Genomic DNA, 24,599 nt, shown 5'->3' with positions numbered 1-24,599 from the left:
TTTAATTTTTTTTTGTCTAATTATAAGTAAACTAATGCAAAAAGGATATCGTAAACCAAAAAACCAGGAGAAAACCCCCTCCCAAAAAAAAAAGTTAGCAGCAACTGGAGATATTGCAACGAATTTAAAATGTTGCCAAACTAAACTAAACTAATGCAGAAAGAGAAACCAAAAAATCATATATAAATAAAAACAAACAACTCTATGACAACTATGAATTACATATAAATATATAGTATATATATAAAGAATTTTAAAAAAATTATATACTATACATACAATTTTTTTTTTGTTTTTTTTTTATTGTATAATTTAGCACATTTCATAGTTTTAACTAGAATTGTACATATAAAAGAGGGAGAAATATAAAGGTATTGGATAATGATATATATATATATATAGAGTGCGTGTGAGTGATTTTGAATGAGTAGCCATAAAATAATGAAAACCCAAAAAATCCAAAGTCAAGACAAGCGCGAAATTCAATAATAATTTTAAACAAAAAGCTAAATATAATAACTCATAGTTTTGTATCAAATGAAATGAACAACAAAGAAACATTTTGCCGACAAATTAGTGCATAAAAAAAATGTAAACCAAGTAAAAACATAAAATTTTTTTCATAAAACCAAAACAAAATGCGCATAATAATATTTATAAAAAATTATAATACATACAATTGATAACGGACATGCCCAAGCTCATAACTACATTTAAATTTAATTTTAGTAGTTTCTAGACACAAGAAATACTGTAGCATGAAAATCAATTGATTGCAGCGCTCGAGTGCTGGCGGAGATATATAAGTAAATAATAAAAATGCAGCAAAAGCAACAAAAAATAAGAAAACTATTTATGAGTTTTTACTGGGTTCGATATTTTGGGGCACTATTATTTTTTTCTCCCAATGCCAAAGTCATAGAATAGATCAATTCGATTAAATCATTTTAAAATTTGTATTTTAATGAGTGAGTTCTTAGAAATGCGTTTAGTCTTTATTAAATAGTGACAATCGACTGAGTTTTTATTTATATGGTGAAGCTTTTATTGCTAAAACATAGACGTTAAAACTTTTTGTTTGTATCCAAGAAATACATTTATTGGAATCCCAATTAAAAAATAAGTGCAATTTTTTATAAATCGGTTCATTTCTTATTCGATATATGAATTCGATTATCCCGATTTGTGAAACCTAAAAGTTATTGTGCTTCGTTTGTGTATATAATTCCTAAATATCTTTAAACTGTCCACAAACCAATAGCTGAAATAAATATGTTTCGGTAAGCTCCTATCGTTTTATTACAATTTTCAACATCTTTACTCCAAATTAAACACAAAAAATATATCCAATCGATTTATTGGAATAAAGACGCTTGGGCAACTTGGTCTCAGACGATTCCTTACGTTAATCTGATCGTTAATCTGATTCCAAGGTACAGTACATAATCTTATCATAGCGAGTCGCTTTTCAGGGCAGGTGTCTAGAGTCTAGACAACCTTGTAGCGTCCCTTGTTAAAGACGTGATGAGCGGAACTGAGCTTCAGCAGCTCCTCTTTGATGAGCCGCGTGATCTCGCGCTTGGCCTTCTGCACGGCCAGCTCGCTGCAACTCTCGATGGCCAGGTAGAGCTTCCTTTCGCCATCCGGTGGATTCTTGCCCTGCGGAACGTACGTTCCGCGCACGGTGAGACCCGCTTCCGAATACTCGGAGATCTGGGCGAGGGCCTCCTTGGAGGTGACCTTCCAGCGTGCTTGCTGCGGGAAATCGTTGATCTCCAGCTCCTCCTCGTATTTGGTGAACGAATTGGTGGTGCCGCCCATCAGTGGGCCCAGTCCCTCCTCATCCTCCTTGGGCTGGTAGTTGAGCTTGTTGTTCAGCTTGGCGGCCATCTGCTCGGCCACCGTGCGTGCGGTCAGCAGCGGAGCGGCGGCGCCAGTGACATGTGGTCCCTTCAGCATGGGCTCCACGGTCACCACACTGCTCTTGGTGTCCAGGTTCTTGCTGCTGTTGATCTTGGAGGCCAGCCGTTTGGCCAGCTCAAGTTTATCGGAGCTTAGCGCTCCGCCCACAGCCGCATTTTGCGCACCACCCCCCGCCGAAGCCGACGCCGTTGCGATGGCCAAATTGGCAGCAGCAGCCGCTGCCGCCGCTTGAGCCGCCGCCGAGGCTAGAGCTGGATTTCCTCCGGAAACGGCGGCAACAGCAGCCGCCGCAGCAGCCGCAGCTGTGGCCGCGGCCGAAGTGTCTTTAACCGTTCGCTTGGCCGCAAAGATCTGCTCGATCTGCTGGTCAATATCCTGCTCGATATCCTCGTCATCATCGGAATCGGCCAGACCCAAGGCAGCCTTTTGCAACTTCTTGCTCTCCTTGACGGCATTGAACTCCTGCTCGTCGAACTTGAAGCCCTTGCCGCTAAAACCGCCGCCAGTGTGCACCGTCTTGCCCTCGGCCTCCTGGGCGGCCTTGTACTCCGTCCACAGGGTCTGTAGTTCGGCGGGAATCAGGGTGCCGGATAGGTCCAAAGCCCGAACGATGTCGCCGGCGTACCGCGACTGTTCGGGTGTGATGAACGTGAAGGCGCTGCCCTTCTTGCCCGCGCGACCAGTGCGGCCACATCTGTGGAAGTGGGAAAACATTTAAGGGCTATATTCTATCGAAAACGGAATCCCCAAGCTCACCTGTGCACATAGTCCTCGTAGTGGTTGGGCACATCGTAGTTGACCACCAGGATGAGATCCTTAACGTCCAGGCCGCGCGCTGCCACCGAGGTGGCGATCAGCAGCCGCACCTTGCCCGACTTGAAATCGATGATGGTGGAGTCGCGGTCGAACTGATCGATGCCGCCGTGCAGGCTCATGCAGGGATACGAGGCCTTCATGAGGTCGCGCAGGAGGATGTCGGCGTTTTCCTGCTTATCGACGAACACAATGATGCTGCCCGCCTCCTGGTAGATGCCAAGCAGCTCCAGAAGTTTGAAAAACTTGGCGTCGTCGTTGAGGATGACCACATTCTGTTCGACATCCTTGCACACCACCGACCGCCCGCCGACGATCACCTCGATGGGCTTCTTGAGGATGCGCCGTGCGAGCGCCTCCATTTGCCGTGGAAATGTGGCGCTGAACATGACCGTCTGGCGATCCGGCCGTACGTTGTCGATGATGCGCATCACCTGCGGCTCGAAGCCCATGTCGAACATGCGATCTGCCTCATCCAATACGACATAGGTGACGCGCCGTAGATTCGTCACACGTCCGGAATTCGCCGCCAGCATGTCGATCATGCGACCCGGCGTACACACAATTATCTCTGCGCCACGCTTCAGCTCGGCAATCTGCTCGGAGATCCCCGTGCCGCCGTAAACACAAACTGGCCGCAGGCCCAGCGACTTGCTAAACTTGCGGATGTCCTTGCCGATCTGCATGCAGAGTTCGCGCGTGGGCGCCATTATGATCGCGATCGCGCCGTCGCCATCCTCCAGGCTCGACTGGTCCAGAATGTGCCTAAACATTGGTAAAATGAATGCCAACGTCTTGCCACTGCCAGTTTTAGCAATACCTATCAGATCCCGTCCGGACATGATGGCCGGTATGGCCTGGCACTGGATGGGCGTGGGCTTCTCGAAGCCCAGCCGTCGCAGCACGTCCATCTCTTTCTTGCTGACGCCGCACTGCGCCCAGGTCTGGAGAAGATTGCAGAGAGATGGCATTGTTAAACAAAGTTGGTTTTTGTTTGGAACACGGAAATAGGTATTCAATCGGAGAAGGCACTGCATTCAACCCCCCTAAGAGGCCCCACATAATCTCTAGCTGGTTGGACTCACCTTAATGGGCTTTGGACAGCCTTTGCCCTTCACCTGGATGCCCTCCAGTTCGGTGCGATACTTCTCCACATCGCTGGAGGTCATGCGACCCAACTCCGGCACCTCGACATAGAAGTTCTTGCGGAAGGGCGCATAGGTCACTGAGGAATGATCGATTTTGGCCAGCTCCTTGCGATGCTTCATTGCCAGGTTAACGGCCGTGTCTCGTATGTCCTCCAGCTCGTCTTCGCTGGAATACTCCAGGCTGTCCATGTTTTGTTCAATCAGCTCGCCCTTCTTCAACGTCGCCGTCTTCTTTTTGGCCACGCCTGTGAGGATAACCACGCCCTGGGATTTGGTAGGTGGATTGACGAAATTGTTAACACGTCTCATCTCATTGTTGACCTCCTGCATATACGCATCCAGTGGATCGATGTCGTCTTCTGGCTCGGCCTCGGGCGGCGGCTTGTCTTCAGCTATAGGTTCTGGTTTGACTTCCGCCTGCGGCTGCTGCTCCGGCTCCTTCTTGGCCTTCTCCTCCGTTTTGGCGGCGGGCTCCTCGACGATCTCCATTTTGACGGGAGCTGGTTCGGGCTCCTTTTTGATCTCCTTCTTGGGCTCCACGGCGGGTGGCTCTTTCTTGATCTCAGCCTCGGTTTTGGGAGCAGCCAGACCCATGCCTAATTTGGCGCCAAACGACTTACTAAAGGTGGGACGCTTCAGAGGCGAGAACTTCGACTCGACCACGTCATCGTCGAAACGCTTGCGAATGCTGTGGAATTTGGAGGGCGGTGAGTCCGGTTCGGCGTCCTTTTTCCCAGCGTCCAGTGCCGGAGCGGGATTGCTGTCGTCCTCCTCGGACTCGTCCTCCAGGCTCCATTTCTTTGTGGACTTGACCACAGCCGGCGTCACGGCAGCCACTTTGGTGTCCCGCTTGCGTTCCGCCCGCCAGCGCTCGATACGCTCCCTCCGTTTAATCATCTCCTGCTCTAAGCGACGCTGCTGCTCCTCCTTGTCGATCTCCTCCATTTCTTCGTCTGAGGAGCTAGTTGATGGCACAGGGATGACCAGTGGTGCGGCTGCAGCGGCCCGTCTGCCATCCGACTCCCGTTCCCGCTGGCGGTCCCGCTCGCGATCCTTGTCCCGTTCGCGCTCCTTGTCCTTCTCGCGGTCGCGATCCTTTTCCCGCTGCCGATCGCGATCCCGATCACGATCACGTTCCTTGTCCAAGCGCCTGTAGTGGGGAGAACTGATATAATTTAGTTTTTTGAGTATGTACGTTTTATCGTAGTGTGGTTTTAACCGGTTTGACCGATTTATATAGACGTAGTCTTCAATATGATCGAAGTTACTTTTACACCTATAAAAATATACTATTAATTATAATGAGATTATATTCAGAAAAACAAAAGATAATATTGGTAATGGATTCAGCCTGGTAATATCCTAGATTTCTGTTTATCAAGTAATTTTTAATTGGAAATTACTAGATTTTATCAACAACTTGAGAAATGAATTTGGAGAATAAGGATTAAGCTGCAAAACAGCAGAGATGATACAGATTTTTTATGAACGTTAAAGAATATATATTTATAATATATTATTTATTATATATTTACGATATTCTAAAAGTAAAATACATACACTTTTGAAGAACATTATTTTGGGAAAGACATATTTAAAATAATATGATAAAGCTCCAATCTAAAAGTAATCATAACTTATGAGATGTTTTAAGATGTTTACATTTAAGTTCCTAACTCGATTATGTGTTGATCAATTAGAAGAGGAGTACACTACAAATCTGACTCACTTATCCTTCTCGTAGTCCTTTGACCTGGAACGCTTCCGCCTCTTGTCGTCCCGTCGGCCGCGGTCGCTGGTCATGTCCTTGCCGCGCTTGCGGCCATCCCGCGTACTTCTGGAGCCACCACCGCCGCCTCTTTCGCCGCCTCCGCCTCCATTCCTGGACTTGCCCATGTCATAGTCGCGGCTGCGACTGTCGTGCCGGTTGTCCCGCTCGCGATCTCTGTCCCGATCCCGATCACGGTCGCGGTCCCTCTCCCGCTCCCTGTCCCTATCCCGATCCCGCCTTTTTTTTGTGGGTAAGGTCATCAGTAAACAGCGGTTATTGGACAAAATCCATTTACTTACCCGGAACTCTTCGACATGGCGGTTCCCTTGGGTTCTTGGGCGCCGGCTCAGCGCTGGCGCGCTCAAACTCACGGGCTGTGCGGAGTATGTGCAGTACCGACTGCTATTGGTTCTCCCAACACTCACCGCCAGACAATTTAATGCTTTTTATTGAGATTTCACCCAATTTTCCTTCGCAATCCGGCACAAAATACAATTTTTATAATCGTTTGCAGTGATGGAATAATAGCCGATATTGTCTCTGCTTAAGCGATGTTTTTCCTGAAACTATCGACTGTTTGCAATTCAACCACTGGTTCGCTCCAAATTGCTACTAGATAGTCAACCTTTGGTCATGAAATTTAGTTAGCAAATCTAATTGCTTTGTCAGCTTAATCTTTTTTCTTTTAAGTTTTGTGTGCTTTTTTTTTTAAATTACAACTTTTTAATTATGCTTACAAAACCATGTTTAGGACCAACGTACGCAAACCTGCAAATGGCCACTATTGACAACTAGTCGTTGGGCCAAAATATATCTCTGAGAGATGATCAACTTCGTAATACCTCTAAATATCACAATACCTTTAAAAATATATAAAAATGTAATTATATATTATAATAAACATCGCTTCGAACAGGTTAAATAATTATTTGGCCAAGCAATAATTATAACGTACAATTTTGGAAGACGGGGCTGCCAGACACGCAATGAACCACTTGATCGTTCCAAATTGGCGTTGCCACTCCGCTGGCACACGTGTTGAGCGGATAAACAAATTGTTGAGCTCGAAAGTCGAAGCGAATTCCGTAATTCCGCCGAATCCTGACAAGAAATAGTCATGCCGCCCGACATCGAGATCATAGTGGGCACCTACGAGGAGTACCTGCTGGGCTACCAGCTGACAGCGTCGCCGGAGGACACCACTTCGGCAAAACTGCAACTAAAACAGACCTTTGCGGACAAGTCGCACGCAGGATCTATTAAATCGGTGGCGGTTCAAGGACCCTGGGTGGCCAGTGGCGGCAGCGATGACAGGATCTTCGTCTACGACATGCGGACGCGGAAACAGTCGCAGATCCTGCTGTCGCACGCTGGCACAGTGAATACGCTGCAATTCTCGCCGGATCTGACGCACTTGCTCTCGGGGAGCGCCGATGGCCACATGATAGCCACCCGCGTCGGCAGCTGGACCACAGAGGGGGACTGGAAGAAGGCCCACGCCGGTCAGTCCGTCACCCACATCAGTTGCCATCCCAGCAGTAAATTGGCCCTCTCCTTGGGCGGCGACCTGGTGCTGAACACATGGAATCTGGTCAAGGGACGTGTGGCCTACAAGACCAATCTAAAGAGCAAGACCACGCTAGGCAGCCAGCCGGATTGCCTGTCCTGGTCCACCCAGGGTGACCACTTCACGCTGAGCGGACCGTTGTATCTGGAGATCTGGGACATCAAGAACGCTCATGTGGTGCGGCGCTCCAAGATGCCAGCGAAGCCCATTTGCGTCGCTTGGCTGGATGGGAACGAGTGCCTGGCGGGTTTGGAGAACGGCAGCATTGCCTGGATTTCCCTCAAGGATGAGGAAGAGGCTCCAGTGGGTTGAGCACTTATTTTGGCTGATTTCCGTGGTACTTATATGGTTTTTCCTTGCAGCCAACTATAATTCCTGCACACGAGGCGAGGGTCAAGGCCATGGCCTATCTGAACGAATCACTGGCCACAGTCTCTAGGTGAGTTTTTACATAAGTACATTCACTCAAGTTTATTTATTTTAGAACTTAAGCTTTGAAAAGCCCAATTAAACCAAATTTTTAACATACTTATATCACAGCGCAGGAGAAATCAAAGCCTGGAGAATCGATCTCGAAAAGCGCGAGTTGGAGGAGATTGCCAGCACGAACATGGACTGCCGACCCACCGGCTTGGGACTGCTGGATCTCAGCCAGTTCGGTAACGCTCGTCCGCTGGAGCAGCGCATCAAAGTAGAGAGCAAAGCGAAGGCCAAAGCGGAGCCCGGCCAATCTTCCAAGCCAGCGGCACCACGGGGATTCGTGACCATCGAGTACGAGCAGGATGAGAAGCAGGAGGCCGAGGAAGAGTCGGCCACCATCCCCAAGTCTAAGCCCAAGCAAAAGAAGAAAGAAGCTAAAAAGGCGCCCCAGCAGGAACCTGAGGAATCCTCCGAGGAAAGCAATTCCTCGGATGGGGACAGCGAGAGCTTTTCCGACAGCGACAGTGACGCCTCCGATGATGGCGGCCGCCGGAAGAGGAGGCCACCCAAGCGGAAACAGCCGCCTACTCCATCCTCCAAACGAAAAGTCAAACAGCAGAAAAATAAGTAATTCCTTAATAATGTTTAGTTCCACACTATGTTATGACTGTCAATAAAGTTGAGTTAATTTAGAAATATATCTTAAATTAGCTACTGTGGTGGGCTGTTTTTAACAATATGTAAGTACGAACACCTAATGGATTTAAAAAGTTAAAGGCTAACATATGCTGAAAAAACGACCGAAATCTTTATTTCATTACCAATAATTGAAGTCTAATCAGAATAGGACAATACATTTTGATTTTTTCATGCAATGAATGAAAGAAACCTGATAATTAGCCACAATTTAAACAGATTTCTGGCTAAAATATACTCGAAAAACACTCGAAGTCTTTATTAGATCATTAGTTGATAACATTAACAATTTTTATTTGTAAAAATTTGAGGGAGCCAGGTGCCAAATGCCATGATCTGGATAACCAGTAGCTGGCTGGCAGGCAGCTCCCGAATTAACAATATTTTCCTGTTGTATATGTTTTTTTTATTTAGGTCAACTGGGATGGAGGCTAAGGGATGGATGGAGGGTGCAGGATGCAGGATGCAGGATGCAGGATGCAGGATCTAGGATAAGGCCTCAGTGAGCCAGGAAGTAGTGCAAGAGGTTAAGGTAAATGCGTTCCAGCAGCGGCCAGAGGTGCTCGGCCAGGAACTGGATCAGGTGTCTGAGCGGCGGGCACAGCGTGCACATGTAGTCCGTGAGGGCGTCCAGCACGCGGATGGCCAAGGGTCAGTTGTTGCGTTCCAGCTGAAAGCAGATGCCGCTGCAACCGGCGTCGTCATCCTCGTCCCGCCCGTCGGGTCCCAGTGGATAGCAGCCGTCCTCGCGCTTGGGACAGGCGTGCGTCCAGGGCATCGGCTCCTGGAACTTGGCCACATGCAGGGGATTTAGGTAGGCGTACAGGCGGGGATGGTCCACGTACGAGGAGCACACGTAGCACCACACGGACAGGTCGCCGATGCTCATCACGAGCGGATGCTGCGTCTCCAGGGAGTGCTGCTCCATGTGCTCGTTCATGTAGCGACCGCAGGCCACGATCCGGCAGCTCAGACACACCCAGTTCTCCCCCGTCACTCCACACACGCTGCAAGCCTCCACACTGCTTATTGCTGTGGGTAGAAAATCACACCGATGAGTTAAGTATTAATTTGCAAGCGGTTAAAGCACAACAAAAAGTGTGTAAAGAAAAATACATATTTTCCTAGCATGCAAAAAATTTAAAGTTGTAAATTAATCACCAGAATCGCGTGTAGTCAAAATCAATCAATAATAATATCGATTTAAACTTAAACGGAAATATAACTTTGAGTAAACACGTTAGCAGAAACTAAAACTACACATCACAGACACGCCTTATTTGCAAATTAAACAATAATGAGTGTTTCTTTCTTATTTTCAAATTATTAAGTCACAAAAGCTATTACTGATCACAATTATTGTTTGCAAATAAGTAATTCGTGTATTTCAGAAGAAAAGCATTGCAGGGTCTTATACATTACCGATTTCAATAAATATTAAGCAATAGCCATTTCAAAAAGCAAAGAAACACAAATCAGGATAGCAAAAAAAACGGCAATTCAGCCTCCAAGCACAACAAACAATAATAAATAATTTAGAAAAATATCCAATTTCCAATTTCAGGCACCAAAAGCAAATATAACCAATAGTTCAAGGAAAGTACAAAATGCAAATGCATTTAATATAGAACAAAATAATAGCGCTTCTTATAAACCATGATTTTTTTTATAATTTGTAGAAAATTCAATAAGATATTTATTGAAACGTATTCAAAAGCTAATAAATCAGTCACCCAATAGAGAAGTTAAATGAAATCATTGAATATTTCTTTAAACGGTTCACTCAAATATAAATAATAAGGTTTTTTGAAGACATAAATTGGTTTGATTGATTTGAACCTTTCTAAATACTATTTTTTACAAAAGAATATAATGAGTAAATCAGAAAAATAAAATAACATGACAACCTTTTGACAGATTTTTGTCAATAAAGATATAAAGAAATCCGCAAAATGAAACTGATCTACTTTAATTAATATTAAGAGTATAATATTAAATGACTAGCCTTTGATTACTGTTCTTGAATATTTACAAAAGAAGTTAGTACTGTGTACAAGAAGAGGGCTATTATTTTGAGCAAACGAAGCCTCTGGCGGAATGGGCTTGGGCTTGGGATTGGATGGGCTTACATTGCGGCGCCTCCTCCGGTCGCAGCAGACTCAAGTGCGGGCACGTCTTAAGCGGATACACGGCGAACATCTCGTTCTGCTCGAGGGCCTGGCCCGCGATTCAGATTCAATTCGATTTGGGATCGCGATCGAATGAGAGTGAGATCGAGATTGAGATTGAGGAGTTACATGAAATGGGGTGAGATAGAAGCACGCACGAGACGCGCGCGAAAACAACCGATTAATAAGGTCGGTAGTTTAAGGGATAAACGCAATGCCGATCTCGTACCTCCTTGTTCTCCGCCAAATATTCGGTGAGCGTCTTTACCTTGACTTTGGGCTTGCTGCCGCTGGGCCGCTCCTCGCCGCAATCGGGCTGATCGCCGGCCGGTCCGGCCGCCGCCCCCGGAGCGTCGTCACTTGAGATATTCAACTGTCGCAAGGAGGCGGTAAGAAAATCCTCGTTGTTGTTCTCGCCGACGACGGGTTCGCTGGGCAGCCGCCGGCCGACAAACTCCAGGGACTGCCAATGGCCACGCTGGACCTGCAGGCACGACTGCAGCGACTCCACGCAACTCTGGTAGGCCACCGTTGGCGGCTTCTGCAGGGCTGCGGCGCCCAGTTGGGGCGTCGGCACGGGATCGCCCAGCAGCGTCTTGGTGCACATCGTCATGGCATACGATATGGAGTTCACATTGTAGCCACCCTCCAGGCAGACGACAATCCTACCGCCGGCCAGTGCGGACAGCCAGTGGGTGAGCATGCCGTAGCCCTCGGGCGTCACCTTGCAGCCGCCCAGCGGATCTCCGATGGCCGCATCGAAGCCGGCGGACACCAGCACCAGCTGGGGATTGAACTCGTACGCGATGGGCATGATCAGCTGCTGGAAGGCCAGAGCGTACTCCAGGTCACCCATGCCCTTCTGCGGAACAAGTCAGATAGATAAATCGGGAACGACAAGCAAGAGTTCACCACCACTAGCAAACGCACCTTGTTCCAGGGTATGTTGACGTTGAAGCCCCTGCCGTCTCCTTTGCCCACCACGTCGAAGTTGCCGTCGGGTCCCTTGGGAAAGAAGGCTCCGTGCTCGTAGCGATGCAAACTGATGTACAGCACCTTCGGGTTCGACTCGAAGATGTGCTGCGTTCCGTTGCCGTGGTGAACATCCCAGTCCACGATCAGCACGCGCTCAAGTCCAAAGTCCCGAATGGCATACTGCGCTGCGATAGCCACATTATTGAAGATGCAGAAGCCGTGCGGCTGATCCTGCTCGGCATGATGGCCCGGCGGACGGACATTGCAGATGCCGCTGCGTGACTCGCCGCGCAGCACACTGTCCACCGCCTGCAGCACGGATCCGGCCGCCAAGGTGGCGCAGTCAAAGGTGCGCGGATGCAGGTACACCGAGTTGTAGCCCTCCGCCACCTGATGCAGTTCCTCCGGATCCCGTCCCAGCAGCCGTCGCACCGAATTCACGTGTGCTCGCGTGTGGGCCAGGCAAACCTCATCCGTGGTGGCCGCTCGGGAGGCGAGTTGCTTCATCCTCGGCAGCAGGGCGTACTCGTCGTGCATCTTGTGGATGTGCTGGATGCGCGCCGGCTGCTCCGGATGCCCCGGATCGTGGAGGTTGCAGTGCAGCAGCATCTGGGCATCGTAGGCATAGCAGACCCGCACCGACGGCATCGACAGCTTCGTTTCCGTGCGCAGCACCTGCAGCCGGGCCGCATTCCTGGCTATCTTCTCCGGCGGCAGAGGAATGGCCGTGTCCCTCGTCGGGTAACGATCCACTGGCGGCGGTCCGCCAATCCAAAGGCGCAGCACCTTGTGCAGATCCTGCCCCTTCTCCTGGTCCAGCAACTCGGCGGCCTCGTAGGTCCGCTGCAGCTGCAGACAACGCCAGTGGGGCCGGTGGACGGCAATGCAACTGAGCAGGGCCTGGGTCAGTTCGGCGCGCGGCAGAGGCAGTGCCTCCACCAGCGGGGGGCACGGATCGCCGAGCAGGGAGCGGAGCGTCAGGGCCGCACCCTCGGCCAGCGAGTCCAGGCAGTAGCCGCCCTCCAGGACCACGGCCACCCGCGAGTCGGCCAGTCGCAGCAGCGGGTTCAACAGGTGCGGATAGCAGGCCGGTGTCACCTCCATCTCGCCCTCCGGACATCCCAGCGCTGCATCATACCCGGCCGACACCATAATCAACTCCGGCTGGAACTCGAGGGCCACCGGCAGCAGGAGCTGCTGGAAAATGGCCAGGTAGTCGCCGTTCGTCATCCCCGTCGCATTCAGGGGCACGTTGAAGTTGTATCCCGTGCCGGGACCCGATCCAATGGCGTGGTAGTCCGACTCGTGCAGGTGCGGCCAGAAGCTGCCGTGCTCGAAGCGGTGGATGGAGAAATAAACCACCCTGAAAACACAGTTTGTTTTAGATACTTGATGGCTTACAAAGAGGTTAATCGTATTTAAATTTTATAAATTCGATGAGTCTTTGAAATCTCTTCCAAATCTAATTCCAACCTGACTCAGAAGAAATCTCAAACTTTCGCTAAAGATTAATTAAACTCATTAAATTAAATTCATTTAATTAATTAAAAGAAAATAAATTGCTAATGCTCCGAGTTACTAGTTAGTTTGTTGAGACCGTAAATCTACATAGCTTTATATAAATAAATCAATTAATTTGCATTATTCACCTGGGATCGTTGTAGAAGAACCGCTGCGTACCCTGGCCATGGTGGACGTCGTAGTCGATGATCAGGATGCGCTGTAGCTTGTGGACATCGAGGGCGTGCTGGGCGGCCAGGGCCACGTTGTTGAAGAAACAGTAGCCATTGAACTCCGCTTTCATGGCATGATGGCCGGGCGGCCGGATGATGGCCATGCCATTCTGGGCCTTTCCAGCGATCAGTTGGTCCACCAGCTCAATAGTGGACCCGGTGGCCAGCAGGGAAAGCTCGAAAGTGGACTGCGGGAGAGAGGCGGGGGAGGTTATCAGTGCTCTGTATAATCTACCCAAAGAAAACAAAACGCTTCGAATCTTATCTAAGTTTAAATAACATATGTGTGTACATAAGTGGGTATCACCACATAGGAACTTGTTTTATAAATTTACAGTGCGTTTCAGAGCAGATTGAGATTGCCAACAGAATGATTTGTTTGGGGGAATTAAATTGAAGGCTTATGAAATTGTTAGGCAATAAGAAAATGTTACACACAAGAAGGAAAAAGTTCTAAATAAGTAATATTACATGCAATTCGTGAGTCAAACTGAATTTTGTAAATTAATATTTATAGAAGCATGAAAACAATAGAAAATATAATTTAAATAAATTCTTGATTTAGTTTTGTCTTTGAAGAGTCTTAATACTAATTCATAAGAATACTGTTGTCTTTAATTAAAAATGGAATAAATTAATATTAAATATGGGATACTGCATCAATATTTCATTCCATTCAAAATAAATGTGCATTGAAAATGAATTTCTTTATCTCTTTCCGCCCCGATTGTTATACACTTGTGAAGCGTCAGGTATAGTGCGCTTCACAAGTGTATAACAATTCCTGTGCAATGGGTCGCATCTAATCTAATCCGCTTCACTTTGCATATATCAAGTCAGTGAACTAAAAAACAGCACAATCTTCGCAAGCAATCAAGCAAAAATACAATAAACTAAGCTAAATAAGTGCAAGCGTTTCCCTCCCATGTTTTTTTGGTGCATTGTTCTACGGATTCGACATCGCAGTGGGTGCAAATTGCTCACCGGATGAATGTAGATTGAATCGTAGCGGGAGCTCAGCTCTTCCATGCGCTCGTCGTCGCGAATCCCGGCGGTCTGCTTCAGCCGCTCGAAGTGCTCCTCCGTGTGCAGACGCAGAATCTCCTCCCTGGTGGCCGATCTCGATTGCAACTCCATGCAGCGCTCCGCCAGATTAAGTTCGCGGCAGCTGGAGAAGATTGAACAAGACATCTTTGTATAAATATGAAAACAAAATATACATTTTTTTAAATGAAAATTTATTCTCTACCTTTATACAATTTAATTAACTTTTTTCCAACTTTTTAAATAATTTATGGTTACGAATTATAACCCAGTGTCGTAAACACTAAACACTTGCTAGACAGCAAAGTAGTAACTAATAGTTAAATTTTATAGGGTTGAACTGAATTTAGTTTAACTGTTCTACTTATTTTTTAATGTTTTTTTCATAGAATACGATTTTCTGGATACATAACATATTTTGCCTAAATATATATACTCAAAATTATTTTGAATTACGAAATACTTTCAAAAAAATAAAGGGCAGCAAATTCTTATTTATTTTGAAGGTTTGTCAAAGTTATGTTGATATTTTAAAATACAAAAATAAAACAGCAATGCTAGTACTTGGTCCTAAATCATTTCTAGACCCTAAAATGACCTCCCTCGTGTGTGAACTCACCGCTCCAGGACGCGTGTGAAGCGTTGGGGGCACTCGTAGTGCTCCTTGTCCCACAAACAGCAGTGCTGGCTCATGGATTCATCGTAGATCAGGGCCGTCGGCCTGCGCTCCAGACCCTTGCAATTGACAGCCTTTGGGGGTGAGATAAATATGTTGTTATTCCTGGCTACATCAATGGACCATGTCCATACTCACATTCTGGAATATGTCCGTGACGCACTCCTGCATGGCGTTGCTCTGGTTCTTGAGCATGTTCCGCGCTCGACGTTTCGCCTCCAAGAGCGCTGCACTCGGTTTGTTCGCTTTTCGCGGATCGCCGGCATTTATTCCGCCGCTGCCGCTGCTGATACCGCCGCTGCCGATGCCGCCGCCGGCAGAGCCACCGATCACTCCCGCTGCCGTTGCCGCCGTCCCCGTCTTCGATTTATTGGCCATTGCCCGCGTCTGCATCTTCGCCTGCTGCGCGCTCCGTCGCGTGACGATGGGCGGGCTCTATGGAAACGGATTTGAATTTAGCTGCCAACTCGAGTGCGCTTAATGCGCCGGCGGTATTTAGTATCCAGTATCTTGGCAGTTTCCAGACACGAATTTGGGTACCAACTGGCCTGGCCACTCAAGTGGGATAAAGGTACGGGTGGATGGATGAATTTAGAAACCCACTCGAGTGGGATAATTACAAAGGTGGAAGGTGGACAGTATCCAATTTCTTCTCTCTTCCGAACTATTCCCAAACAACTATAGCAACCATGTATATCAAATCTGGACGAAAAACACTATGTAGAAGTTTACAGAAAACTTTTCGAATGTGAACACGAATAAATAACAAATAACCCATAAAGTCAAGGCACTTTTCGTTTGAAGATTACAACGGCTGACATACTTTTCGAGTTCTGGACTACAGCCCAAACTTCTACAACTAATCTTGGTACAGTCTATGCACACTAACCCGAGTACTTCAACTGAAAGTTATGTATATAATTTAAAAATAATAAAATATACATTTTTAAACATTCATAAGATGAATATAATTAAATTAAAATAGCACATTTTTTAATCAGGCAATACATTCTCATTTATATTTTGAATTTTTTCTAAATGTTAGATTGGGAATTTTGTTTTTTTCATATCTACAATTTAACTTTTTTTTATCAAAGTTATTAGTTATCAGTTTTTCGTAAAACTTGCTATATTTAACATTATGCACCTTAACTGATGATCTGAACCTTAAGATTTCGTTAAGTTTATTTAAACCGTAGGTACCTTATTAATTACGAAAACTGGATTTTTTAAAAGATTTCAGTGGGTTTCAGTTATATTGCAAGTTTTACTCTGCTTCGAATTTGAATCAAAATATAAAAAAACACGTTATATAAACAAGCACCTTAATACTTTTTTTTTTTTTAACTTGTAAGTCAAGCAGATTTCCTAATGTTTTCATTTGTGTTGTTTTCCGACCTCTAATGACTCAGACAATTAATTTATTTAAGCAGTCGGAGTTAAAAGGGTTACATAATATACATATAAATATTTCACATAAACCTATATGAAATACTCTAAGCAATAATTTGAAGCACTGGAATGTATTTTAGTATTTCCGACCCAAAAATTTTTCGGAAGTCGAAGAAGATACAAAAATATATCACAATCAAATGGTAACCCAAAATAATTTTTTTTGAGGGCTTTAAGAAGCTATATTTGTGTTGTCTACTATTGAAATCCACAATTTTCTAATATTTCACATAGATAACATTATGTTTTGAAACACGTTAACTATTACAAAGATTTCACCTCAAAGGTCTCCTAGGGTAGATCTTTTCGCGGGTTTCCGTTAAGAAGGTTTCACTGTGCTTCCAGTGGGAAGCCGCCAACTGTTGGCCACGAAGTTTCGACGGGAACTGCGGCCACCATTCATGTCCATGGAGCTCACAAACCTGGCCAAGAAAACCGGGTGTGTGTGGGTGTTGTTGCCACAACCGCTTTTGGCCAAAACAACTCGAAAAGGCGGCATAATCCACCAGTACTCACCATGTTGTGGGAAAACGTGAATTTGTGGATTTGGATGTGGAAGTGGAGGCCGAGTCAGAGTCCGAATTGGAATCACAATGTCCGAATATCCGGAGCTCGAAGTGGAAGGCGGCGGAGCTGAAAGCGGGGGGAACGGGACGGACTGATTCACAGCTGCGAGGGCGTCCGCTTCTTGTTGTTGCTGTTGTTGTATATAATGTGGGTTTCCAAAATTTCCGGCTCCGTTCCCGCTCCTTGACTCCCGTTATTTATCGATTCCGTGTAACACACTTTTCTCTTATAATTAGACTTTTTGTGTGTGCTATAAATTATGCCTAGTTTATTTCTATCTCGCTTTCACAATCCCTACTTTAGCTGCGTGTTTGTGTGTGTTTGCGCTTCAGTTGCTCTGCATTTGTTGTTGTTGTCTTGATTCTCTTGTTTTTTTATTTTATTTTTGAATTTTTGTTTGTTGCTTGCAATACAAATGTGAAAACACTGAGCAACAAAATTATGCCCTGGCCAGCGGTTTTATTTTATTTTGAAACAGCGCTGCAGTTGCATTCGTGATTTTTTTTTGAGCAGACGAAGATGCAGCAACAGAAACAGATACATAGGCACGGCACAACAAACACAATCAGAACGTGAACCAGAAATCCCGCACACACACACAACACACAGCCCCAGAGAGGTGGGGGACGGGGGGCAGCAGGGGAGCACTGTTGGGGGGCGGAGAGAGCAAGAGAGAGCTGGGAATCGATGACGCGCGGGCGGAGAAATGCAATGTTTGTGTGCCGTGATGTCTTCTTCTTGCCGCTTACAAGCGATCAGCTGTTCGGCCGATAGGCACAACTTGTTGAATAATCGGTGGCAAGCGATAATTGCATCGATAGTTGGTTATTGCTAAAAATGTTTGCTTTTCTGAATGAAATTTATTAAAAATTTTTGAGATTGTGGTTTGAAATGTTCAATAAATGCCTCCTGTAAAGAAATCATAGAAAATAAACCCACTTTTCATTTAGCGATAGCAATCGGATGAAGTGCATGCATAATTTTTATTGTTTTTATAATTGTATTTTGATGCATGAGTGTTTCAAAGTAAATTTAAGTTCCCTGACCATTGTTGGACTGTTAGTCAAATAATGAAAAAATAATGAAAAAATAAATAACACTCTTCTTTTGGGAATCAAACAATCAATTCAATAATGATAAGCTTAAATCCGATAACGTTAGTTATTGGTTATCGTGCCGGTGTCATCGCTACCCGCGAAATCGTCAGATCTATCAATTTCCATTCGAAATCGCCTTGTTCACTTTGTGGATTCCGTATCCATGTTGCCATCTGTCCAGAATAATGTACCAGAATTGCTCCTGCAGCGGTCCCAGATCGCCTTCTGTACTTCTTTCTTCCAGGGACGTCCGCGGGACCGATTCCGGAACACCTCCACTTTGCTGTTGACGAGGAACCTCAGGTTCTACGAATTCCGGCGTAAGGATCTGCTGCACTACATCGATTTGCGGGGCACGCTACTCCAAAAGGTGGCCAGCCAACTGGAGAACTACGATGGACCCATGAGCCCGTTCCTGCCGAAGGAGGAGCCCACTGACGGAAGGCTGGACTGCAGCATGCTCCAGCCGACGGACGAGCTGCCCCTCAAATTCGGAAAGTATGTGTGGCAGCAAGAGGAGATCTTCCTGCTGATTCACTGCTGGCAAGTTCTGCTGATCCTGCGAAGACCCAAGGAGTACGGTTCCAACTTTGAACTGGTGGCAGAGCACGAGGATGTGGTGGCTTTTCATGTGGTTGGTGGCCCCATTCCCTACCAGGCCGTCGTGGAGCTGAAGTTTGGCAATGGCAAGCGGCTGTGCTGCGACTTCCAGGATGACTCCTTGGACGAGGAGCCAAGCACCTCCGAAAAGGCCGAATTGGCCTCCCAAAATTGCGAGGCCCTGCTGCAGAAAGTGCACGCCGCCGAGGCGGAGCTCACCACCCAGCGTATGCAAACCCAGAGGGACTTAGCCCTCGCCCAGGAAGTCCTGTTATTCGGCCCGCCTGCCCAGCGATCTCTGATCCTGGAAGAGAAGCAGCCACTGCGGCGTTTTGGTGATGTGTGGACCCGGATATGCGGCGATTATTTCGTTTGTGGCACCCTCCTGGTCAACGTAGCTGGCAGTCACCGCCTGAGCATCGCTAGAGATCTGTGTCCGGTGGTTGGTTTGGATCCACCCAGCAATTTTAGAATGGAGCACCGCCTGTACGAGCTACCACTGCAGCCGGATGGCCAGCCGCCCCTGGATTACGACCAGCTGGCGCAGTTCTGGGCTTGCCAGGATCAGCACAGTAGGCAGCTAAAATGGCGGCCAGTTTCCAAGGCGGGACAGCTGCCGCCCGAGTGCTCCGCGGTGATGGTCGTGCGTCTCCGTCTGGTCGATCTCCTCCAGGCGGAGCAACTCCATCTTTTGGTGCTGTACGAGATTAAGAACTCAGCAGAGGAGGAGGCATCCCCCAGGCAGATGCACCTGGTTACCTTTGATGTCAAGAAACTGTTGGATGCGACGGAGTCCCTGGCTCCCAGTTTCTCACCCGCCACGCTGCACCAGGACTTTCTGGCCGTGATGATGACGCAAAGAGCACGTTGCTGCCTGAAATTAGAGTTCCAGGCGACTGAGGACTGCGGGACATTCGAGCAGCTGCTGGCTTCCAAGCTGCAGTTTGAGTTGATACAAGCCCAGGAGGCGGGAAGGGATCAGGGTGTGTACCTACCTCTAATAACTCCTTTTTCGTCCCTATTAACAAATGATCTTTTACAGATTCCGACATTCTAGACGACTCGTGCGCTGGCGCAGCCTTTCAGTCAACCTCGGCCGCCGCTGATCCTGTCCAGCGTATCTTCTACAACCGTCAGCCGCTGTCGCAATGGTGTGGCGTCCTGATCCTTCGGGATGATCCCGGCCAGCTGTGGCATGTGTACGCCCAAACGGAAGACCGACTGCGCCTGCTCCAGCATCGCCTGATGCGCGATCTGCTCCAGCTGCACTGCAATGTTAATGTTCTGGAGGTCAGTGATCACAACCAAGCGCCCGCAGATGTGGCCCTGGAATTGGAGGCCAGCTTGAACGAGGAGCTGGAAGCCTGGAAGGAGGTGCTGAAGCCGGCAAGCAGTCACAAGCAGCGCCTGGAGCAACTGACGCATCTCCACCGGGTGCAAATGGCCAGCGATGTGCTGGCATCTATGATAAAAAGCCCAAATGATCCCGAATAGCACTGCATTCATATACGAATTTTATTTAGCGCATGAACTACTTATTTTTTAAGTAGGTTTTATGAATTTTACATAGATAGCGTAAAACATTTATACGAAATATATGCCATTTTTATACCCTTGCAGAGTATATTATAATACCTACGATGATTCCATTTGTTGGCTTTGCAGAAAAGTGACCTAAAACCTGCAATCCTAAGCCGATAGCTTTTCTAATTTAAATCCGATTTTGAATTGGTATACCTCTAAAATCTTGTAGTTTAAGTCCTTAAAAATCTGAATTCAAATCTTGTTTTAGAAATTTTTTAGGTTTTTGTCATTTTTATGTGGTCACCCCTTTCCAAATTTTCGAAAACTGGTGTTGAATAAAAGTGATCAAAAACATGCAATTCTAGGCCGATAACTTTTCTAATTTAAATCCGATTTTGAAGTGGTATACTTCTAAAATCTTGTAGTTTAATTCCCTAAAAATCTGCATTCAAATCTGGGCTTGTAATTTTTTTTCGGTTTTTGTCATTTTTTATGACAATTTTTCCAAATTTCAGAAAACAAATTTTCGAAAAATGGGTTTGCAGAAATGTGACCTAAAACCTGCACTTCTTAGCCCATAACTTTTGTTACGGACATCCGATTTCAAAGTGGCATACTTTAAAATGATTGTGTTTTCATTCTTTGAAAAACTGTGTTTCCAGTTTTTTTTTTGTTTTTGGGTCGAATTTTCATCATTTTAAGCAATGTAACCCCTTTCCAAATTTTCGAAAAATTGGTTTGCAGAAAAGTGACCTAAAACCTGCACTTCTTAGCCCATAACTTTTGTTACGGACATCCGATTTCAAAGTGGCATACTTTAAAATGATTGTGTTTTCATTCTCTGAAAAACTGTGTTTCCAGTTTTTTTTTGTTTTTGGGTCGAATTTTCATCATTTTAAGCAATGTAACCCCTTTCCAAATTTTCGAAAAATTGGTTTGCAGAAAAGTGACCTAAAACCTGCACTTCTTAGCCCATAACTTTTGTTACGGACATCCGATTTCAAAGTGGCATACTTTAAAATGATTGTGTTTTCATTCTCCGAAAAACTGTGTTTCCAGTTTTTTTTTTGTTTTTGGGTCGAATTTTCATCATTTTAAGCAATGTAACCCCTTTCCAAATTTTCAAAAAAATGGGCTTGCAGAAAAGTGACCTAAAACCTGCACATCTAAGCCCATAACTTTTCTAATTTAAGTCCGATTTGGAAGTGGCATACCTTTAAAGTCTTGTGGGTTCATTCCCTAAAAATCTGCATTCAAATCTTGTTTTACATTTTTTTTTTAGGTTTTTGTACTTTTTTATAATGTCACTGCATTCATGATGTTATAGGCATGTTTTATTTTATTTATGAACGTTTTATAATATTGCATTCTTGTCGGATTTTTAAATCTACAACTTAAAGCATTTATGCGAAAATTAAAGCATTTTTTCAAAAGCATCGGGAAATTGGAAGAATCCGACTCTTAATGATATGTAAATTGTAATATATGAATGATTTGTGATCTCATTTTGTCAGGATTATTTGAAAATGTACAACTTAAAGTAAAGCGGACTTGGTCTGGCTGGAATTGATATCTGGGCTAAGTGACATCCTGATCCTCACGTGCTGATTCGCCTCTGCTGCTCCTCACTCTTGATGATGCTGTCCAGAACGTTCTCCAGATTTTGGGTGGCCGCCGAGAGTTCGGCATTGTCGCTGTACGAGTCCTCGACGATCTCCTTGACCTTGTGCAGCAGCAACTTAAAGTTGACCATCTCGGTGTCGCGACCATCGCCGCCATTTGCTGGCTGCTGGTCCAGCAGGGCGCCCAGTGGCATGGGCAGGGCCAGAGGAGCTGGCAGGGATCCAGGTCCCGGCTGCACGCTGGAGCGACGCTGATCGAACCACAAGCTAATGTCGTTAAGGGAGTAATCCGATTTGTTGGCCTCTAAGTAGCTCTTATTCAATTCGGCACCATTAACTAAAATATATTAAAATGTTTTGCGATTGTTTTTGTTAATTATTTATGTTTAGTTCTTACTAGAGTGCGTGAGATTGGCACCAACGGGTGCATACATATCGAAGATCTGCCTCTGGGGAGTGCTAGAGCTGAGAAAGGTGGAGCTGACCAACGGAGCAGCTGGAGGAGCCACGCGGGGAGTCGGCGGAGGTGGCGAGGCTGCCACAGATGAATGCTGCAAATTACACATTTAATAAGTACATTCGTATAACTGAAATATGTAGCAATCCCACCGATAGCTGTCGCATATCCTCGATGATTTGCAGCAGAAAACTCTGATGGGCGCTGAGAAACTGTGATATTTCCGAACTGGAAGTTGTTGCCACCGTTTGCAGCTGGGTTTCCAATTTCCTAGAAGAAAACAAATCTCTTAGGCCTGGCAGAAAAAGGGGTACCAATGGAAAAACCCACGCATTCTGAAGCAACAAGCGATCGATGATAGACTGAAGTCGGCTAGAGGCCTTGCTGGCCAGCCCCGTCAAGGAGCACAACTCCTGTTGCTGCTGGAGGATCACAGTGCGGTCCCTTTCCTTTTCTTTTTCTTTTTCCTTCTCCTTTTCTTTTTCCTGGCACTGACTACGCAGACTGCGCGTCTCCGCGGGAATGGGCGTGGCAGCGGATTGCCCTAAGGCGGCCCCACTTTCCTGGGCATTGCAGAACCCACGACGTTCCTCCTCCTGCGTCTTCCGGGGGATCACCAGCCAACCGCACAGCTTGGCCAGGTGGCGAGTCCAACGCAACGGCGGCTGATCCTCCACGAACACCTCACACATCCGGTGGCCCGGCTCGTGGCGACCACCAGCAAAGCCCACTGCGAAGCAAGGCAGGCACAAAGATATATCGCGGCACACCTGACAGCGAAAACGAATGCCCACAATGTGCTCCTTGCGACAGCCGGCGCAGGAATTGCTGTGTATCAAATGCTCGGTGTCCTCGATGCGTTTCACCAAGGCCAGTAGATTTCCATAGATTAGGAACCGTGTCTGGACACCCGCTCCCGTCCAGAGTTTGTGGAACTGCGGTTCGGCGAGTCCGCCCACGCCATGTGGACAGCGGGCAAAGCTCTGCTCCATCGCCAAGGGAAGATTATGGGCGCCATAGGCCTTAGCCTCGCCCAAATAGCTAAGCAGCTTGCTCAGCGTGGCCAGGAGCTGTTCGAAGGCATATCTGGAGATGATCTGCGTCTTGGCATCCGCCAGCAGGCCAAAGATGTCACTCACTAGGTGATCGCTGCTATAAAGCTTGCAGAGCAGAATAAAGGTGATCTTGATCTCCAGCAGCGAAATGGAGTGCCGGCGTTGCCTAAGGAAACGAAAGAGTGTTAGTACAGGGTTTGGATCGAAGCATGATGAGGACAAAACCCACGGATCGTAGACATTCCAGAAGAAGTTGGCCAGCAGTCCGGTGGCCCTGTCCAGTTGGTAGTTCACATCCTGGTTAAAGGGTCCCAGCTTTTCGCAGGCAAAGTATACATCGTGGAGCAGGGAGGTCAACTGAAACGGGGGAACCATCAGTTCCAGGCCGCCGCTCAAGTTATGGCGATCCAAAATGGCCAAAACCAGCTTGTAGGGAATTTTACCGGCTGCAATTTAGAGGTTAATCCTTGGAGTTACTTGTACGGATTAGTGCATGTGCAGACTACCCACTGTGAAATATCTTTTGCAGCGCCACGAATTTACTGGCACACCGGTAGACCGTATACTTGTAGTCTCCGAAATCCCGCTGCAGATCGTCCATTATGGTGGCCAGATCTTTGCCCACCTGTTGCTCGTGTCCTTGGCCCCTCGGCAGGGATCCCTTCTCCTGCGCTATGGACGCCACCGCCTCCGCACTGTTTCGCATTTTTGTGAGCTGCACTGGCACCGTCACTCCCAGCATCTCGGAAAGGATTCACTTTACTCTATTTCCCACGGATTTCGGTTTCTTTTTTGAGTCTCTTTTGTGACCGCGTCGTTTCTCGCGATCTCTTCCTCTTCTCTTCCGTTAGCGCAAAAGTCAAATTTGGCAGCCAAGAGGTGGCAACGCCGCTGGGCTATCGATATCTATTCGCCTAACCGTTACTTTTCGATTTATATTTAAAAAAGAGTCGCCTTGTTTTTAGCCATGTTTCAGAATAAAAAATTTCTAGGACCAACAGTTTTTCTTTTTTTTCTTCATTCTTTTAAGCAAATATAAATGTTTTTTTTTGTCAAAAAAAAGTCAATTACATTTTTTTTTTTATTAAACAAGTTATGGAGAAGGTTGCCATAAAAAAAATTGAGTAGAAAACTAAATTGAATAAACAATAGCTTTGTTAGCTGATTGTTATTCCATATAATTATTTATTATAGTTATAAATTTAAGACCTTTAAACTTATTATTAATATCAGTAAGGGTCTTAAATATTGTGATTTTGCTCTAATCAAAATATTTCCTAAAAAATCCAAT

At 46.4% G+C, this 24,599-nt stretch overlaps 4 protein-coding genes across 6 annotated transcripts; 2 read left to right on the top strand and 2 right to left on the bottom strand.

Moving 5' to 3' along the window:
• Positions 1–987: 987 nt before the first annotated feature.
• Positions 988–6,198, bottom strand: LOC108040521 (probable ATP-dependent RNA helicase DDX46). Of its 2 annotated transcripts, none has more exons than XM_017118021.2 (5): positions 5,955–6,198; positions 5,614–5,892; positions 3,822–5,049; positions 2,680–3,680; positions 988–2,617 (listed from the first exon to the last, which is right to left on the bottom strand). In XM_017118021.2, exons 1-5 carry the CDS (start codon positions 5,969–5,971, stop codon positions 1,489–1,491), a joined length of 3,654 nt encoding a protein of 1,217 aa, XP_016973510.1. In that variant the 5' UTR covers positions 5,972–6,198; the 3' UTR covers positions 988–1,488. The 2 variants fall into 2 exon arrangements, with proteins under 2 accessions (XP_016973510.1, XP_016973511.1); XM_017118022.2 differs by having other exon boundaries at positions 3,822–5,034.
• A 464-nt stretch (positions 6,199–6,662) lies between these two features.
• On the top strand, positions 6,663–8,340 carry LOC108040504 (p21-activated protein kinase-interacting protein 1-like). The gene is made up of 3 exons (XM_017117998.2): positions 6,663–7,525; positions 7,585–7,661; positions 7,763–8,340. Exons 1-3 carry the CDS (start codon positions 6,773–6,775, stop codon positions 8,271–8,273), a joined length of 1,341 nt encoding a protein of 446 aa, XP_016973487.1. The 5' UTR covers positions 6,663–6,772; the 3' UTR covers positions 8,274–8,340.
• Positions 8,341–8,566: 226 nt separating this feature from the next.
• On the bottom strand, positions 8,567–24,144 carry LOC108040503. The gene is made up of 18 exons (XM_044460840.1): positions 23,819–24,144; positions 23,538–23,754; positions 22,584–23,474; positions 22,406–22,523; positions 22,194–22,347; positions 21,776–22,133; positions 19,742–20,112; positions 19,148–19,347; positions 18,490–18,720; positions 18,196–18,408; positions 15,073–15,369; positions 14,878–15,008; positions 14,199–14,382; positions 13,131–13,402; positions 11,437–12,844; positions 10,736–11,368; positions 10,468–10,555; positions 8,567–9,370 (listed from the first exon to the last, which is right to left on the bottom strand). The coding sequence occupies exons 1-18, from the start codon at positions 24,048–24,050 to the stop codon at positions 8,991–8,993; spliced, it is 6,378 nt and encodes a 2,125-aa protein (XP_044316775.1). The 5' UTR covers positions 24,051–24,144; the 3' UTR covers positions 8,567–8,990.
• LOC108040536 lies at positions 18,141–20,274 on the top strand. Of its 2 annotated transcripts, XM_017118038.1 has the most exons (3): positions 18,165–18,237; positions 18,295–19,633; positions 19,693–20,274. In XM_017118038.1, the coding sequence occupies exons 1-3, from the start codon at positions 18,214–18,216 to the stop codon at positions 20,142–20,144; spliced, it is 1,815 nt and encodes a 604-aa protein (XP_016973527.1). In that variant the 5' UTR covers positions 18,165–18,213; the 3' UTR covers positions 20,145–20,274. The 2 variants fall into 2 exon arrangements, with proteins under 2 accessions (XP_016973526.1, XP_016973527.1); XM_017118037.1 differs by having other exon boundaries at positions 18,141–19,633.
• Positions 24,145–24,599: the final 455 nt, after the last annotated feature.

This window comes from Drosophila rhopaloa, unplaced genomic scaffold (genome assembly GCF_018152115.1).
Source record: "Drosophila rhopaloa isolate 14029-0021.01 unplaced genomic scaffold, ASM1815211v1 contig_3, whole genome shotgun sequence".
NCBI lineage: Eukaryota > Metazoa > Arthropoda > Insecta > Diptera > Drosophilidae > Drosophila > Drosophila rhopaloa.
This window is presented reverse-complemented; position numbering and strand designations above follow the sequence as displayed.

Coding starts and splice junctions, on each gene's coding strand:
- LOC108040521 (XM_017118021.2), bottom strand. Junction 5,050..5,613: donor AAGGACTACGAGAAGGATAA/GTGAGTCAGATT, acceptor AAATTATATCAG/TTCTCCCCACTACAGGCGCT. Junction 2,618..2,679: donor TACGAGGACTATGTGCACAG/GTGAGCTTGGGG, acceptor CCACTTCCACAG/ATGTGGCCGCACTGGTCGCG.
- LOC108040504 (XM_017117998.2), top strand. CDS start 6,773: ATGCCGCCCGACATCGAGATCATAGTGGGCACCTACGAGGAGTACCTG. Junction 7,526..7,584: donor AGGATGAGGAAGAGGCTCCA/GTGGGTTGAGCA, acceptor TTTTCCTTGCAG/CCAACTATAATTCCTGCACA. Junction 7,662..7,762: donor TCACTGGCCACAGTCTCTAG/GTGAGTTTTTAC, acceptor CTTATATCACAG/CGCAGGAGAAATCAAAGCCT.
- LOC108040536 (XM_017118037.1), top strand. CDS start 18,214: ATGTTGCCATCTGTCCAGAATAATGTACCAGAATTGCTCCTGCAGCGG. Junction 19,634..19,692: donor GGAGGCGGGAAGGGATCAGG/GTGTGTACCTAC, acceptor GATCTTTTACAG/ATTCCGACATTCTAGACGAC.
- LOC108040503 (XM_044460840.1), bottom strand. CDS start 24,050: ATGCTGGGAGTGACGGTGCCAGTGCAGCTCACAAAAATGCGAAACAGT. Junction 18,721..19,147: donor CTGGCCATCCGGCTGCAGTG/GTAGCTCGTACA, acceptor GCCAAACTTCAG/CTCCACGACGGCCTGGTAGG. Junction 18,409..18,489: donor ATGCTGCAGTCCAGCCTTCC/GTCAGTGGGCTC, acceptor CTTTTGGAGTAG/CGTGCCCCGCAAATCGATGT.